This window comes from Lepisosteus oculatus, chromosome 1 (genome assembly GCF_040954835.1).
Source record: "Lepisosteus oculatus isolate fLepOcu1 chromosome 1, fLepOcu1.hap2, whole genome shotgun sequence".
Classification (NCBI taxonomy): domain Eukaryota; kingdom Metazoa; phylum Chordata; class Actinopteri; order Semionotiformes; family Lepisosteidae; genus Lepisosteus; species Lepisosteus oculatus.
In genome coordinates, this window is record NC_090696.1 from 25,768,887 (window position 1) to 25,786,778 (window position 17,892).

At 37.5% G+C, this 17,892-nt stretch overlaps 1 protein-coding gene across 8 annotated transcripts in view; it reads left to right on the plus strand.

Annotated features, from left to right (window-relative positions):
* Positions 1-17,892, plus strand: part of lrba (LPS-responsive vesicle trafficking, beach and anchor containing) — a 283,633-nt gene that overhangs the window by 42,572 nt on the left and 223,169 nt on the right. For all 8 annotated transcript variants that reach the window (XM_015344622.2, XM_069188464.1, XM_015344620.2 and 5 more), the window contains exons 5-17: positions 241-362; positions 1,269-1,395; positions 2,350-2,469; positions 3,438-3,584; positions 5,232-5,429; positions 5,854-5,987; positions 6,687-6,795; positions 11,109-11,261; positions 12,342-12,510; positions 13,268-13,347; positions 14,567-14,629; positions 16,442-16,539; positions 17,445-17,537. In XM_015344622.2, the coding sequence (XP_015200108.2) occupies positions 241-362; positions 1,269-1,395; positions 2,350-2,469; positions 3,438-3,584; positions 5,232-5,429; positions 5,854-5,987; positions 6,687-6,795; positions 11,109-11,261; positions 12,342-12,510; positions 13,268-13,347; positions 14,567-14,629; positions 16,442-16,539; positions 17,445-17,537 (1,613 nt within the window). The remainder of the gene's footprint in view (positions 1-240; positions 363-1,268; positions 1,396-2,349; positions 2,470-3,437; positions 3,585-5,231; positions 5,430-5,853; positions 5,988-6,686; positions 6,796-11,108; positions 11,262-12,341; positions 12,511-13,267; positions 13,348-14,566; positions 14,630-16,441; positions 16,540-17,444; positions 17,538-17,892) is intronic.

Here is a 17,892-nt window from a genome sequence, read left to right on the forward strand (position 1 = left end):
CTTTTTAGTGTCTTCCCATGTGATGATTTGTCTAGGCTAGTAATTGTTTGGTCAAATGTGTAAAACCAGCTTTGTTACCTCCTTTTCGTCTGACTCTTAAATTGAATGCAATGATTGTCCATAACTGAGTTCGCTCACGAAAGAAGGAAAATGGTTGGGGGAGTCTCTTCTAATTTCAGAATGATGCTGCCAGCCTGTTGCAAAGTCTTTGGCTTTAAAAGCACTTCCTGTTCCTTGCAGGCTATAGCTCTGCCCCCTATTGCCAAGTGGCCTTACCAGAATGGCTTCACCTTCCACACCTGGCTGCGCATGGATCCCATCAACAACATCAACATCGACAAGGACAAACCTTACTTATACTGGTGAGTGACGGCAGCACAGCTCACCGGCAAGCCAGCCAAGGCAGCGCCATGGAAGGTTGCTCGCTTGAAAATGTAACGGTTTTGACATTTTCGCAGAAAATGTTTTGAACTTTCTCTATAAGCACAGCATCCGTCGTTTTCTCTAAGGCTGGTGAAAGTCACTGCATTTTCAGACTCTTCACAGCAATGCTCTCTCACCCTCCTGCTGATTTCCATTACTTTGGCCCCAGGATACAAGATGCAGTGTGTACTGTAGTTATTCATGATCTCACTGTGGTTCAACGCTTCCTTAGGAATTGGACTGAAGGTGATGTCACTCTCTTCTGTGGCACATTGGGCCTGTTACTTTCAGAGAAAAATATGGATTGTTTGCTTGAATTGTCCTCTTCCCTGAGGGTGCGTTTAAGGTTGCATTACAACTTGTTAGGCACGAGAGCACATACTTTGCTTTTGTGCAACTAATATGCTTTCTGTACTAAATGAAGTGTGGAGTTCAGTGAGGCGTACAGCCATACGCAGAGTTCGTTGATTAATGGTGGTGTAATGTTTGTCAAGGCACTTTAAGATACATTCAATTAATGATTTTCCTTTCTGCCCTATTTTCAACATTTAGTTAATTCTTCTGAAAATCAAATTTACGAAGATTGTGCTTTGTGTGCTTTATAAGACCTCTAATCACGCAGTTCAATTTTGAAATAAAATTTCACTCCTCCACTGTGACCTTTTAATACAGGAGAGATCTGCAGTAGATAGCTAAATGTATTAATTTCTAACAGCGTTTAAAGTGGGTATTTTTTAGTATTTTCATTTAAAAATATCCCCCATGTTTCCACCGCTCGCTCTTTCTAATATTGCTTCAACTTTTTTTTCAAACACCCTTTGAGTTAAGATGTGGTTTTCTTGTAGTTTTCGCACTAGTAAAGGACTGGGATACTCTGCGCATTTTGTTGGCGGCTGCTTGATCGTGACTTCATTAAAATCCAAAGGGAAAGGATTCCAGCACTGTGTGAAGTACGATTTCAAACCACAAAAGGTAGGGGTACAGTTTTATTCCTCTTTAAATTAGACTGAATTCCTCTCAGTTAGACTCCAAAAAAAAATTTTTGTGGAGAATCTCATTAATCATTGCAAAAGTGGAGATGGGAAGAACTGAGGGAGCGTTAGAAGGTACATCTGAAGGTACCCAATGCAACTCTTTGCTTTCAAAGAGGCGCAGGTTATGAAGACAACTTGTATCTCCATTGTTTTCCAGGAAATCACCCCCCAGACCTCATCATGTTGTGTGACATTTATAAGCACTCCTTTCATGTTTTCATTCAGAGTTATAAATTAGGTCATTCAGAGTTATAAATTAGGAGCCCAACAAAAGAAATTAATGCTTCTGCAGTGTCTGGTGTAAGTGTGTATGCAAATGTGGATGTGAATTTTCGGGCCACAATTTTTTAATTTAATTGTAATTTTCCCTCGAGTGCAGCAGTGTGGAGACAATGGGAAGTGGACCTGAAAAAATGCTTTTGGTGCTGTGGAAAAAATAATAGACTCTGCATGCTTGATTTCACACCAGTTTCAATCAGCCTGAGACGGAGTTGTGGGAGTGGCTACTGGGTGTATTCCCTAATGCAATTAAAACGCAACACCCCTAATGCTAGTCTCTGTCTCTGTTTAAAACCGTCATTTCTGATTCATCTTCGTCTTACTCTTGTCGTGGTCTTTTGTCCTTTTGAACCGACTCTGCTTTAGTGTACAGTAGTATTTATTTGCCTGTCATGACTGACAGATCAGTGATATGTAATGGGTTCTGACATGCATTGCTTTAAGTAAGTTTATTATAGACAGAGGAACATAATTTCAAACAGTGTAAAAATAGCACCAATAATGTTAGTCTTATTTTTTCATGATGTGTAACAATTCTTTTGAATACATGTTTTCACAAGTTGAGTATAGTCCATATTTTTTGTTTCAATAACATAAGCATTTTGTGTTTCAGTGGTACATGGTGACAATAGTGCACATCTACAATCGCTGGAAAAACAGTGAAATCAGCTGCTACGTAAATGGTGAACTTGCATCATATGGGGACATAACATGGCTGGTTAATACTAGTGATGTAAGTAACAGTGTTACAATTAAAGTCTATGTTCTGTGCTGCAAAAATTCCACTTAATCACCAACATATGTTGTCAAATGTGGAAGTCAATCTAAAGAAAAATAATGTTTTTTTTTAACATGGACTTCATTTAACGTCTTTATAGTCCTCTGGATGTAACGAGAAGATACATGACAGTGTTAACAGTTTCAGTAAAGCACTCATAGTGTTCTTTTCCTTTTGGCGTGTATCTGAAGTAGGAGTAAGATTTTGATTGCTCGATTTACAAAAATATTTTGGGAGTTGTTTGTCAAATTGTCATTTGATAAAGAAATTGTGGTTTGATTGGTTCTTCACATGGTCAATCTAAGTGTTTACTTTTGTTAAGAAAATAGCCTGTCATTGAATTAACTATCTATTCTGATGTTATTCAGAATATGTTCTGGGTTTATTAACTTGTTAACCTTTTTACAAGATTCATTGTTCATTTTTGATTAGGTAAGAAATGCTGTAATGACAGCAAACCGAGGATTTTAATTAGGCTTGAATATTTCAGTTTTGAAGAACTCGGGCAGATTGCCAGTTGTACTGATTTCTTGGATCACGTTGTTAGTTTCTTTGAAAACAAAGGCACTGTGAATTGGCAAACTAGAATGAGGCACAAGCTATTCAAGCTATTGCGGTCCTCCATTCTGAAAGTTCTTTTAATCTTGCTCAGTGTATGGAAATGCAGTATGTCTTACTTTAAAATAAGCCAAGCCCATGTTAAAGAAATTTATTCATGCTGTAGCTGGTGCTGTTCGTGGTCTTCCTGAAGTGTGTTAACACAATCGGGCTTCAGCACTTAGTTTCCCAAATTTGTAGATGGGCTGAATTGCCCATTTGTAACCTAACTTAAGTTCTGGGTTTTGCTTGGGTAAAAATTTTTTCTTATCAGGAATGTTCTCCTCATGTTTCTCAAGTTTCTTTTCCCACTGTTTTGTTCCTAGACGTTTGACAAGTGTTTCCTGGGGTCGTCGGAGACTGCTGATGCTAACCGAGTATTCTGTGGTCAGATGGGAGCAGTCTACCTCTTCAGCGAAGCCCTCAGCGCAGCCCAGATACTTGCTATTTATCAGCTGGGTCCAGGATACAAGGTTATGTTTGTAGAAAGGTTTCGATATCTAGCCAACTATTAGGACCTACATAGAACAGACAGTTGGAAATTGGAATATAATGCAAAAGAGTGGTGATTCAGGATGCATTTTCATTCACACGCTTTAAGTATTAAGTAACACGATACTGGTCAATGGATGCATACAGATGTGTTCTTTAACTTTTAGTCTTTTTGTTATTGGGCAATTATTTCTCTGATGTGTCTCCAAATGATATCATTTTCATTTTTAGTTTCCAATTTTGAGGTGTGATTGTGTTCTATTCACTTCAAAAAGACAGTCTTTGGAACTCATCTGATTTTAATTCAATATATTGATGCAGTAATCAAATCAAAATTCAAACACTTTCAAAAACTTCTGCAGGGAGGATTACCAGGCTTTAACCTTTATGGTTGCTTAGTTTTGCTTACATCAAATATTTCTTATATGGTCCTGGATAATATTCTGTTTTATGGTAGACAGCAGCTGGTCAGGTTCTTTAGAGCTTAGGAGTGTCTATGTATCTTATTAGGGAGTTTTCCTCTACTCTGAGAAGTAGTGATAAAACACATTTTTATCACATTGTTCTACCAGAACCAAGCCCTCAAAATGTACTCCTTTTTCATCAACAGAGGATATCCCAGCAGTGTTATTGACAGGGCCCTTGCCCGAGCCAAAAACACCCCTCGAACATCAACTCAATCGGGAACTCCCGCTGTAACAACCTCATTCCTTTGGTGCTTCCCTACCACCCCAACACAGTTCCTATCCCCAGGACTATTAAGGACAATTTTTCCATCCTACAGCATGATCCCTCCATTGGGGCCCTCTTTTCTGGCCGCCCCATCATCTAGTCTGCGTAACCTTCTTGTTCACAGCTCCCTTGACCGCCCTCAGCAACCATCCACACCAGGCACTTTCCCTTGCAGCAGAGCTCGCTGTATCACCTGCTAGTACCGCTTCAGAGAGCATGTTAGGGCTGTGAAGATTAAAGATCTCTCCAAGCCCATTGTCTCTCATTTCACCTCTAATCTCTCCGTCTGTGTACTCAAAGACGGTTTTCCAAACTCATACATCAGAAAGACTACAGAAACCAAAATTATCCTGCAGCTAAGATCACACCTTCCCCCTTCTCTTAATGGAAGACTACTTTTCTTCTAAATTCTCTCTATTCATTGTAGGTTTCATTTCACACTTCTCTTCACCTTTCCTGACTTCACACCTCTCGATTGGCCTCTCTTTCTGTCCCCTGTTCCCGCTTCTCTCTCTCAGCCTTTGTTCTCCCGCTACATTACCTGTAATGAACAGAACTTGTTTTCTTTCTTCTTTTTTCAGCGTGGAATAAACCTATTACTTGTTCCTTTGCAGCCTATGCATGCTGGTGCAGCTACCCACCTGAACTACATTGTTCTACTGTCACACATACAAAATACATTTGAAATCAGATCTACAAAAATGTTGTACATTTTCTAAAAAATACTAAATATTAAATAGTGTACATGTTTATATTCTTATTTTTGTCAAAGTTAACTTTTGATTTAATCCCTGAAAGTACTGATATTACAAAAAAAAACAATCTACCATTTTGTGAAGGTAGTCACCTCTAGCTGAAAGCTTAATCATTGACTTTTCCTTGGTTTATTTTTCCAGGGCACTTTCAAGTACAAGGCAGAGAGTGACCTTCTGTTTGCTGAGCACCATAAGATGTTGCTCTACGAGGGGAAGCTGTCCAGTACCATTGCATTCATGTACAACCCCAGAGCTACAGATGCCCAACTTTGCCTGGAGTCTTCCCCCAAGGACAACCCCTCAATTTTTGTGCATTCGCCTCATGCCCTTATGCTGCAGGTAAAGTCTTCTTTGTGTGCTGCTTGAACTCAGATGGAATCCTTATTGAAATGAAATCATTATTGGGTTTCTGTAAACATTTATGCTTTGGCGGATCTGAATCCTCTGACGGAGATGCTGTCATGTTGCAGCAGAATGTTAACGACAGGATGAGGATGGAAGGAGGATGATTCAGAAGGTGCATGTAATTAAAAACAATAGCAAGTGCAAATGACTTCACTTTTCTGATGTACATGTTTTTTATACGGTGTGCTTCAATTCACAAAAGTCTCCTAGTTTTCTGTGTCCCATTTTGTAAAGAACCAAGAATCTATTCATTGTTACCATCAAAACCTCATGATCCTTATTCCGTTTTAATACTCGGGAATTGGGGGTGGTGTTTTGCCTTGGAGGGTATTTCTGATCTGATGTGTTTTGTCAACAGGATGTCAAAGCAGTGGTCACACATTCAGTTCAGAGTGCGATCCATTCCATTGGAGGAGTGCAGGTTCTTTTCCCTCTGTTTGCACAGCTCGACTACCTCCAGCACGGTAGCGAGGAAGTGGACACCACAGTCTGGTAACAGCCCAGTTTAATGCTTACACACCAACATGTCAATGACTCTCCTCCTTCCTTGTACTGCCTCATCAAATCAATGCATGTTTTTTTTGGAAAGTTGTACTTCCAATATAAAAGTAAGGCTCAGCTTTCCTCATAAGATTTTAATTGTTCAATGCCGGTACCTGTTGATAAAACCAGTTTATGCATTTGAACATTCTTTTTATAATTGACATGGACTAATTTCTTTAGATTATTTGAATTCTTACTGGTATTTTGGCAGATCAGCTACTGGAAACGGCTAAAAATACAGAAAACCAAAAACCATATTTCCTTTGCACGTTGTAATCTTGAATCAAAATGCAAATTCCTTTTTTTTCTACTGGTTCAGTATGGACATGGCAGGTTTTGGAATTCAGTTCTCTGAGTAAGATAGAGGTCTATCTCATTCATTTCAAAGTAGGTTACCCACATCTTGGGAGGAGAACTGCTCTGCAGATTTATTCTTCAAAATTCTGTTTTTAGAAACGAAAACCAGGTCTCTCCACAGAGGGAATCAAAGTGACAGTCTAGTTTAACACCAGCACAATTTGTTCCACATCTGCCATAGACCATGATGCGCTAGTCTAGCATAGCACTGGCTAAGTAGTCAATTTTCATTCTTCCACAGAGCTGAGTTTCAAATTCATTGATTGGCTTCTCTTTATTCTCTTTACCTAGCTGCACTCTGCTGTCATTTGTCATGGAGCTGCTGAAGAACTCTGTGGCCATGCAAGAACAAGTCCTTGCCTCCAAGGGATTTCTAGTAATTGGGTACAGTTTGGAGAAGGTAAAGAACACCTCAGCCATTTACACCACTGATGTTCTTGTTAACTGCTTCAAAGAAGAAAGACTAAAGCAGTGTTTCCAAACTCTTGCACCAGACTCCCAAGATAGCACAACATTGAACCAGTATCCTGTAATGAACCACTGTTTTCACCTAAAAAGTCTTAATTTCCATATAACTTTGGTTGAGTAAGAATGATGTGATTTAACAATAGAAAACTGTCAAAATGTGTTCAGAAAGTCTTTAGAACTGAAACTGGCTTCAGGTGGAGAAACAAACTGACACGTATATAAAAATGATCACTACTTGTTTCCTGTCTGCTTATTTTGAAAAGAGAGAAGGAATGCGGGTTCTTGAAATCATGCCTGTCTTTGCCAGACTGGTACTTTGTCGAAGTTTTTGCAAAGTAAGCGGGTAAAAAAAATTCTAAAAACATTTTAACAATTAAACCAATGTTAAGGTGCAGTAAAAGTGACAACACACCCATGATAAGGCTGTTTATAAAACACTGTTCCTATTTGAAAAAGAAATGTTTCTTACAAGAACTCAAATAACTGCCTGTGCAAGATCCTAAAAGCTTCACTGCAACACTATTTAACTGTATTTGCTCTAAATGTAAACATTGTTGTAGGCCAAAGCATTATAAACACATTCCTTAGTAACTGTTAATAAAATATTCTGCAGTCCAAAAACAGAGTCACTTTGTTCTCATTAAGGACTGTCTGAAGGCAAGATCGACGTGTTGTCTTAAATAGAGTGCAGTAACGGCAAAGGCCACTACATAAACATGCTGTTGAATAGCTGTAAATCCAAAATTACAGATCACCCTCATTTCGTATGTACAAAAAAAACAACAAAGTTGAAATAGGAGAGCCTGTCTTTGTGATGAAATTTTGCTTCTGTAAGCTGGATGCCAGGTATGGTTGTTTTCTGTTCTTCATCCATTTTCGGTCAGCAGTTGGCATATACCGTAGTACTTCAAAAGAAATGACGGAGAAAGGAAAGTTTACTACAGTTTAAATTGCAGTTAATTTTTAAAGCCACAGATATAATTATGCAATTCTTGACATTTATGTCCTGTATGTAGACACCATGTCATTTATAGCTTCCAATCTAATGTTTAAAAAAAAAAGTCAGTCATAATATTTGATAGACCTCCATACTGAGAATCTTTTATGTATAGAGGATATATATATATGTGGTCTTGGATTCCTATTGTTTAGTCTTTAGTCTTTGTAGAATTTTCATACAGCTCTAGTGCAGGGAGCCTCCTCATATTAATGCTTATCATTATCAAGTCAATACTTATTTCTTAAGCTTCTGCCTGAGATGGATCTTATAGTACAGTGATTGCACTACATGCTCATCATGACAGACATGTTGACTATCAAAATGAAAGCAAAGTAAAACACAAAAAACATTTCCATTTCCATAGCCCTCATACATTTGTCCAGAATGAAGAGGTCAGGTGTGATACATTCCTAGTGAATATGCTCAGAGAGGATAAACTCAGATTATTCTGGTTGCTTCTACACTGAGTGATCTTTAGTACAGTGTTAGTATATTTTCCATCTTATTATGGTGTTACTCATTTTCTGTCCTTTTGGAGGCCTCATGTCTACTAAGGGTGTATTTTCACACTATGATTAGGTTGTCCTGTCTTATGGTAATGGGCTTTCATGACAGTCAAAAGACCTTGTGGTCATACTATGACTTAAGCAGTGAACCTGTTTTGGGAAATGGTTTGTGGCCCAAATTGGAGCCATTGTCTGATAGCAAGATAGCAATATATATATATAAAAGTAAATTTAACTTGTATATTAATGTTTAAAATACAGTAGTTATAGTTTTTGTTAAGCAGTAAACATGAAGGGATATGGTCCTAAATTGTCTGTAAAGAGCAACTGAAAGCTGCCTACATGCTATTATGCAAAAGTAAATCCACTAAGTGGATCTTCAATAATATTGATTGAAACTGATGAAACTACACATGATACATCTGTCTCCACTGTTTTTCAGCCTGTATCAGTTTTTAAACAGTTGTCATTTGTTTTGGGTCACAAATTGCTTTACTGGTTTCTGTCGATATCTTTTCTTAAAATCTCAGAATTTTGAAAAATTGTTATTTGATTATATTCTCTAATTTAGGATGTGCACATGCTTTTTTTGTACAGACTTACCTTTGGTTTTTTTTATAAGGTAATTCATTGAGGCAGTCTAACCATAATTACTTTTACTGAATTAGTAACACCTCAGAATAACCTAACCTGCTTCATGTAGGCATCTCATTTACAAATTACAGTTGGGAAATTACCCAGTTTCTTTTTCCTCTTCAGTCCTTCCAAAATTATATTTGTTTTTCACCTGCTGTATGGTGTCAGGTGCTGGTGTATCTGTGCGCTTCTCCAGCCTGAGTAGGTGGGGGCTCACTCAATTCCAGCGATGGCTTATGTGCCGATCAGTTTTACTTGGTTGATCACCACCCCCCAGGAGTGACTTCAGGTGATGTCAGTGGATCTTGCTGTTAAGAGTTCCTTTATGTAGGAAAACCTGTAAGCTGCCTGTCCAAAATGTCACAATGCCTGCTGCAGGGCTGCCTTCTGTCTTCTGGAATGACCCACTGTGAAACAGCATTGGTGCTCAGCTTTGACGCAGGGCCTCAATACATATACTGTAGTGTGTAATCCTGAAAATGTACAAAGCCTTGCACATACACTTTTACAGATTTGTTTTGTGTAAAAAATAAATAGAGAGGCTGATACAATTTTAAAATGGTTATCAAATCAAAATCAGTTTCTGTCCCAGCCCACTATGCAAGCCTAAATGTTAATAGCAGTTTCACCCCATTATGGATCACTGCACATGGTTTCTTCTTCCTGCACATCTTGATAATCCAGTAATATGCGGCAAGCTTAAATGGAACAAATATTTGTATCAGGTTCTGTTTTTTGTAGGCGGCGCATTTTTAGAGTTCTTCCTGTAATTGAAGTTTAAGCTCCATAAAAGCAAGGACGGAACCTGTGTCCTAATAAACAAGATCTAATATAAAGACTAAACCACAGTAAAATGGATAGTCACCAAATGGGAACCTCTTTCATGATTTCAAGATTAGAGCATCACTATACAAGGAGAGATTTCTTCTGGCCTGATGATTTCAACAGTTTTGATTTAAATATTTCCACAAATGCATTGGTCAAGACGTTCCTTGCAACTAAAATTTGAAGTCCAATACTCTTTCAGTGCTCAGGTTACCTGGAGAGGTTCGGGATCTGTTTTCATAGCCTGTGCAGAGAGATTCCTTTCTCACACTCCAGATCCTTTCTTTCAGTCTCCCTCTCCGTGACACTTCCCTTTCCTTTTGCTTGGTTTCTCTGTGTTGCATCCTATTTATTCTGGCATTTCCTGGCTCGATGACCTCGCCCAGAATAGTTTGGTCACTAAATATTTATGTACTAAGAGGGTAATGCAAAGATTAAAACAGAGAATTAGTTTAGCCTGAGTTAACAATTAGTACCATACTTTTGATCATTTGTTTCTTTGTCCTCATTCCTGACTCAATGACATAAACAACTGCACTTAAGACAATGTCTATTGTTTTGAAAATACAGAGAATAATAGATTAATATCTGGATTAATTTTGTTAATCACCAGCTAACCTCAAACATACAATATTTCCATTCATTTAAGGCTGATTACACATTTACTATGAATATTGTTCATTTGGCTATACATTTAATTGGTTCGTCATATAAATCTGTAGGAACCTATCTTCAGGGGAGGTTTTTTCAACAGTAATTTTTTGCAGGCCCATACAGCATTCATTATATGTGTTTCTTTTAGCACAAAATATTTTTAATTATTGTATTGAGAAATGTATTAGTGGAATTTTGGGATCTCAAAGTCTTTGAGAGTTTTATCATTAGTAGTTGACGAATTTGTAAGTCTGCAGCCAAAGAGGTTATTATAAAAAGCAGAGGATGGATTAAAAGGAGTTCCTAAAAATGTCTGTACTAGTAAAGTGCTGTTTTCGCTCATTATTGCAAATGTGAAGAGTTTCTTGATTATTTTTTCTAGCTGCAAACCTGACTCCTTTCAAGTAGAGATCTAGGTATTGTACTAGTTTTAGAGACAGCTGTATAGTTATTCTAAATAAGAATAAGAATGATCATTATGTCAGGAGTTAGTCTGCGCTACTTAATAATAACCCACAGAATATAGATTCTATTGTGGAATTTGTATGTCAAATACTGGGAAATTCATTTCTGTCTTGTTTTATCTGCCATCAGTCCTCTTTTCTGTTCTGTTTTTTTTTACAGGCTTCCAAAGCTCATGCCACCCGACCTGTGCTGGAGTTATTCTTGGCCTTTGCCAGGTACTTGAGTAACTTACAGAATGGTGTCCTCTTGCTAAAACAGCTATGTGATCACATCCTGTTCAACCCTGCTATCTGGATACATGCTCCTGCTAAGGTACAGTTACTGCACTAAAATTTGATTTTATACATCAGCCTATACATGATAGTTTTCAAAAAGAAAATTTAGGTTATCTTGATTAAATGTACAATATCTTTTTTTTCATATGTAAATATTCCAAAACAAACACCTTGCTCAGTTTTTTCTTGTTTAGTACAGATGTTTCCAACCAACAATTTTATTTACAAGTACAGGAATTTGTCACGTCAAATTAGAGACCACTTATGCTAAATACTTTAATTATATGGAATCACCTAATTTTTTTTTAAAAGGTTTGCACATTCATAACTCCTGGTATATTTGCATGGTTCGTTTTTATAAGCTACTGCTCTGTCTTGCGTGATTTGCTTGCTAGTTGTGTTTAGGTTTAGGTACCAGTGCATCATGGATTGTGCTTTAGTTATTTGTTATTTAGTCATACCTGGTACCTGTTATGTGACTCGCTGTGCTGTGAAACAAACATTAACAAATAAAAAAACCTCTGTGGTCTCCTAAGTTATCACAGTCATAGTTCTTGTGTGTCTCACAGAAAATGATAAAAGAAAATATACAAATCGTAGGGAGTAGTAGAATAGGTTGAGTGGGAAGGGTGCGAGTACACTTAAGTAATTTACTTTCTACTCAGTTATTACTGTGATGTAATAAACTTTATTACAGTATATTAGCACTGCAATTATTCTAGTAAGGTAAGATGTAAAACATATGAAGATTGCAAAAAATTAGCTCTAATACAAGGTAATTTATAATATAAGGGATTTAATATGTTGCACATTTCTCAAATTATAGGGGGGAAACAATGGCTTTTAAAGATTCCAGTACTCATTTTCATTATAAATACCAATAATTACTACTTACTACCGATAATGACTAATACTAACAAGCAGAAAAATGCTTGTTTTGTGAGTCACAGAACTATATGCTATTTTCTCCATAAGGAATTAAGGTCAGTTGAGGTTTTCAAATTCATTCACGGGAGCTTCAAGATACTTGATCGTCAAGAATACTGAGGTTTGAATGGATGTTTAGATCTGTGACATCTGCAACCTTTTTTCCTCCCTCCTTGTTTGGTATGTACAGGTGCAGCTGACACTGTACACCTATCTCTCCACTGAGTTCATCAGCACTGTCACCATCTACAATGCAATCCGCAGAGTCGGGACCGTCCTGCAGATTATGCATACTCTGAAGTACTACTACTGGGTTGTGAATCCACAAGACCGCAGTGGAGTCACACCTAAAGGCTTGGGTAAATGTGCATCTGTTTTTGGTTACTGCTCTTAATGTCCTTTCCATGGCACATAACAGTGTCAGGTTCTTTTTGTGAATCGTTAATTTACACTTAGATTTAAGACTCCCCACCTCACCAACTGGAAATGTGTAAATTATAATTCTATCATAGGACAGCCACCCGCAAAAGAATGAAATATATACTGTATTTATGAGATTTCCGGTGTTGTCATGTTTCTGAAAATAACCAATATCTTAAGAAAATCTGACTATACCTTTTGACTCTGATGAACAGGCTTCATTGTAGCTTATTGATTGATTTTACAGAATTGCTTTGCAAATAAAGTCATTGTGGCTTTCTGATACAGCTGATGCATATCTAGTAGATCTTCTGTCTTTAGCCTGTGAAACTTTGGTGGACGATGTGGCTCTGGCTACAAGTGGCTTATACTTTGATCAGAAGTGTCCCATTTGTGTCACAAAGTTTCACACTATTGAGCTCCATTATGTTTATTTTGCTCTAAATTCTGTGTTCATGTTTTTACTCTTAAAAATACAACCAAAATAAAATTTTCTAAACTTAAACCTGAAAGAAAAGTTGTCACTTGTTGATTGCGCAGTTAAATATTCATACTTAATAATAAAAGGTTATTTACTCTTTCAGCATAAAATAAACAATTTGTTGCCAATGCCCTGATGTATGGATTTATAGCAACATGTTTGAAATGAAAAATATTCACTGTGGCAGGCCTACTGATTCAATTTTATCTGTGTAGATGGACCGAGACCCAGCCAGAAGGAGATCCTTTCTTTGCGAGCATTCCTGTTGTTGTTTGTCAAACAGTTAATAATGAAGGTGAGTTTAAAACATTTGGACAAGTCAAGCCGCTTGTGAAATCTGGGATTCCTTTTAAATGCTTTGTATGTTTTTAGCCTGTTTTTCTTGAAATGTCTCTGCAGCCCCTTCTGTGTTTCTAATAACATCCTTTAGATTACTGATAATTGAGGCAGCCCTTATGTCCTTTTTGCTGATGGAGACCCATCTTTATCCATTTCTGCTTCATAAAAAGAATTCAATGCTCTGTCTAAACCAAGAACAAAACTGCAAGCTTTGCAGTTGCTTTTCTCTGTAGCATAGGCGTGGAATAAGTTCAGAAATATCTCTTAATTCTTAACGTATACAACAAATAAAATTCATATCTGATGACTTAAATATGTATTTTGGACAATCTGTATAATTGTGGGCATTAAGAAAATAGACTTCAGCTGATTGCTAAACTGTTTAACAAAATGAAGAGCGACAGGAGACATGGAATTACACCTGTTAAGTATGTGTTTTCATCTTAGAAACTGTTTAATCTGTGGTGCTGTGCATTCTGTAGAAAAATTAAATTGTTCTAAATAAAACTGAGTCCTGCAACAGCAGCCTGACTGCTACTCTGCGTGGATTCTGGTATTCACCTGGAATATGTGGTCAGGTCATCAGGACTGCACCGAAAAGTCCAGAACTGGGAATAGCTGTTGGCTAACATCTCTGTAGACACCCTTGGCTGTTCTTGTTAGACGCAAGCAGGGATCAGTCAGTCATTCTCCTGCAACGTGATGATTTTGAAGTGTGCAAGGCTCTATCTTGCGCATTAGCCTCTGGGATATCGTTTCAGCACTTTCATAGTCTGGCTTCTTGACGAGATGTTCTCAAGATGGCTGGAAAAACAGCTTCAGTTGTACTTGACCAGTAACTGCAGCTGCTTCGTGGGGCCTTGAAAATGGGAGTCTCAGGGTTACTGTTTTCAAAAGGCAATGTAAAGGAAAATTCAAAGTGTCCTTGAAAGAATATTTTGGTGGGCAAGTTGTAGTGTTTTCACAAAACATTAGATATTTTCCCTTGCTATGTCCAAGTTGCGATTAAAATGCTTTATGGGGTTTCTAATGTCTCGGGTTAAAGTGTGGCAGTCTCTCCCATGCTGGACTGGTATTCTTGATTTTGTCCTTGTTTTCTGTTAATGTGAGTATACTACTGTGGATGGTACTGCTTACTGCTCCTGAAGCTGTTTTTATTTATGTTTCTCTGTTAGGATTATGGAGTGAAGGAAGATGAACTCCAGAGTATTCTCAACTACCTTCTTACAATGCATGAGGTAATAAAAATAAATTACAACTAAATTGTTATAAATCTGTGTAGTGGGAATGCAATCCTACTGGTTCCAGTATATCTTACTCAAACAGCATATTAAGAATTAACATTCTTCCAGTTTGAGAAGCATTTCAACATTTCTTCTCTCCATTAGAGCTTAAATAAAACTTTTAAAGTCTTATTAGTGAAGTGTATGACTTAATCTCTGAAATGGTAAAAAAAAATCTCAATTTATGTTTAAGCTCTTCTTGTCCATAATTACATGTGAATAGTATTACCTGAATTTGCACTTTTCTATATATAATTCCTATTGGGAAATTAAACTGCCTCCTTTCCAGTATGTCTGTAGTTTTTCTGCACAATGAAATCCTTCACACACCAGCCTGTCTACAGCTCTCTTACCACTAGATGGCACTCTTACCATCGTTTTTAACCGTACACAGACCACTTTATTGGCCATCTACAATTTCTTGTTTTAGGAATTTGTCTTGCTCTCCATGAGACACAGGCACAGGCAGGGAGAGAAGCTTGGGGTTAGAGCGCAGGGTCAGCCATTGTACAGCGCCCCTGGAGCAGTTGGGGTTTATGGACTTGCTCAGGGGCCCAATGGAGTAGGATTCCTCTGTCGACCACGGGATTTGAACCGGCAACCTTCCAGCCACAGGCGCAGATCCTTAGTCACAGAGCCACCACTCCGCCCTCCTGTCACTACAGTTCAAAAACCCTTTGTCGTCTAATTGTAGAATAAACTTGATTAATCATTTGGAAAATCAAAGAATCAGTGCATTTTGGTAAATATCTTCCTAGAAAAGACACAATGATTTCAAGTAAGTATTTTATAGAACCAATCAGCTTGTCATTGAATTAGTTTGCACAATTGTCTGTTTCCTTGCTCTGCAATTGATGTAGGGTTTTTAATGTATAGTTTTTAATCATATTCACACTTTGTTTAATAAAAATATGCAATTAGATATAATTCAATTAGAAAAACAACAGTTATGTGTATTGTTTTCATGTGGTTGATGACGGGGATGGCCCTGGACTCGTGTTTTCACGTTTAATGGCAGTCAATCTTAATTCTTTATTATGTTCTGAAGCAGCCTCTTCTTAAACACATTTTTAATTATTTATTAATTTGTAGTAATTAGATATTAACTAAAATAGGTATACAGAGGAAGAAGTATGCTTATAGTAATTAGTCTTTGGTTGTGTGAGGTTAAGAGTGTACTAATCATCCATCCATCCATCCATTTTCTAACTGCTTTAACCAAACAGGGTGAGGGAGGAAGCCGGAGCCTATCCTGGCAAGCAACCGGCACAAGGCAGGGTACACCCTGGGCAGGACAACAGTCCATCACAGGGCACACACAGACACACACACTGGGCCCGGTTTTACAAAAGCCAGTTAACCTGCCAGTATGTCTTTGGACTGTTGAAACAGGAGCATCCAGAGGAAACACACGTGAACAGTGAAAGAACATGCTAACTCCACGTTTATAGCACTCCTGGTCTAAAACTGAACCCAGGGCCCCAGCACTGCGAGGCAGCAGTGCCTACCACTGCGCCACTGTGCCGCCCTTCTACTAATCAATCAAGTTTAATTACCAATGCGATGTACTTTCTGTGCATCAGATGCTATTCATTTATGTCCTTGATGCTTGAATAACAACATTATGCCTGTTTATCCAAGAGTTGGTGTGCCTCTATGCAACGTTATGATGGAATTGTAAAGGAAGTGCTAATTGAACACATATTAGCAGAGTGTTTATCAGGACAGTGATAATGCTAATGGGTTTCTTTTGGGTTTGTTTTGCAGGATGACAATTTAATGGATGTGCTGCAGCTGTTGGTTGCCTTGATGGCAGAGCATCCTGGCTCCATGGTCCCTGCCTTTGATCAGCGCAATGGAATACGGTGAGGTTCCTGAACCCAGGCCCTGTTATGTCACAGCGTCGTGTAATGAATGCGCCTGGCTTGATATTAAAACACTGATATCAGCTGTGTAAAACTGACTCTTCCAAGACCATAAAAGTGGTTCACGAGAGCCAGTAAATATTCTTCATTTTCATCAGCTGCACAGACCAGGCCTGCTTAATCTGGGAAGTATTTGAATTAGGCTTCCTTCATGATTTATTTACTGTTTTGTAACAGATCTAATATTCTAAGCCTCATTATCTTTGTTTTGTTGCCAAGGAGTTAGAATTACACATTTTACTCCAAATCCAACAATCTTGGTTTTGTCTTCTGTCCTAACCTTGGTATGAAGATTATGTTAATAGTATAAAGTAACATTTTTCGAATGACCTGCCACTGCTCCTGCTGTACTTCAGGAATTTCCTCTCTGATGTAATTTGCATCAATCAAAGGAAGTCAAAGATGGTGCTTGAAAATTGTGAAACCTTTTTCCTATATTAATATTTGCATCAAAATGAAGGCTTTGCAGAGAGCAAAAGTGTAATAAAGGTGAGCAAATTTTCAGGACAGTGTTGTTAAAGGCTAGTGTGTCTCAGAGGACTGTAGAACATTGTGATGATTTCAAGAATTTAATGTTTCATAATTTGTTATGTAAGACAATGAAGTAACATTTAAATGTATCTATTGAGTGTAACACAAAATATTCTCACTTTCTATTAAGGCTTAAAAAACACAGGTATTCTACCATAAATGTCAAAATGTTCTTTGTTAGAGGATTTGTATCATTAAAAAAAACATTAACAAGAAGAAAATCAGCTTACTTATGGTATCTTTTCGTATTACTTTTCACCTTTTGTAATTTTTCTGTACTGCATCTAAATTTATTTTTGTTTCATACCCTGTAGAGTCATTTATAAACTGCTTGCATCCAAAAGCGAAGGAATTCGAGTACAGGCTTTGAAAGTCACGGGCTACTTTCTAAAGCATTTGGGTCCTAAGTGAGTATTCATTCTTAATAGTTTATTTTTTAGGATTCCTTTTTAGCACTTTGGTAAAATTGACCAATAGCGAAATGCTTCATATCAGTGTTTTTAGATTTTAAATAATTAATCTCAATTAATTAATAAGGTATTTTTCTTCTTTCTACTTTTCAGCATGTAGTTATTCTAATCTTCTTCCATAATAAGACGTTTCACATTCTGTTTTCAGAACTGTGTCAGCATAGGATATGTTTGGCTAATGCTGCCAATAATTAAAACTATGTAACTAAAGCAGCGGGAATAACTTGCCTTCATATTACTAAACCAGCATACATTTGCAGCTCTGTTTCTTTAGTACTGCACATGTAATTCA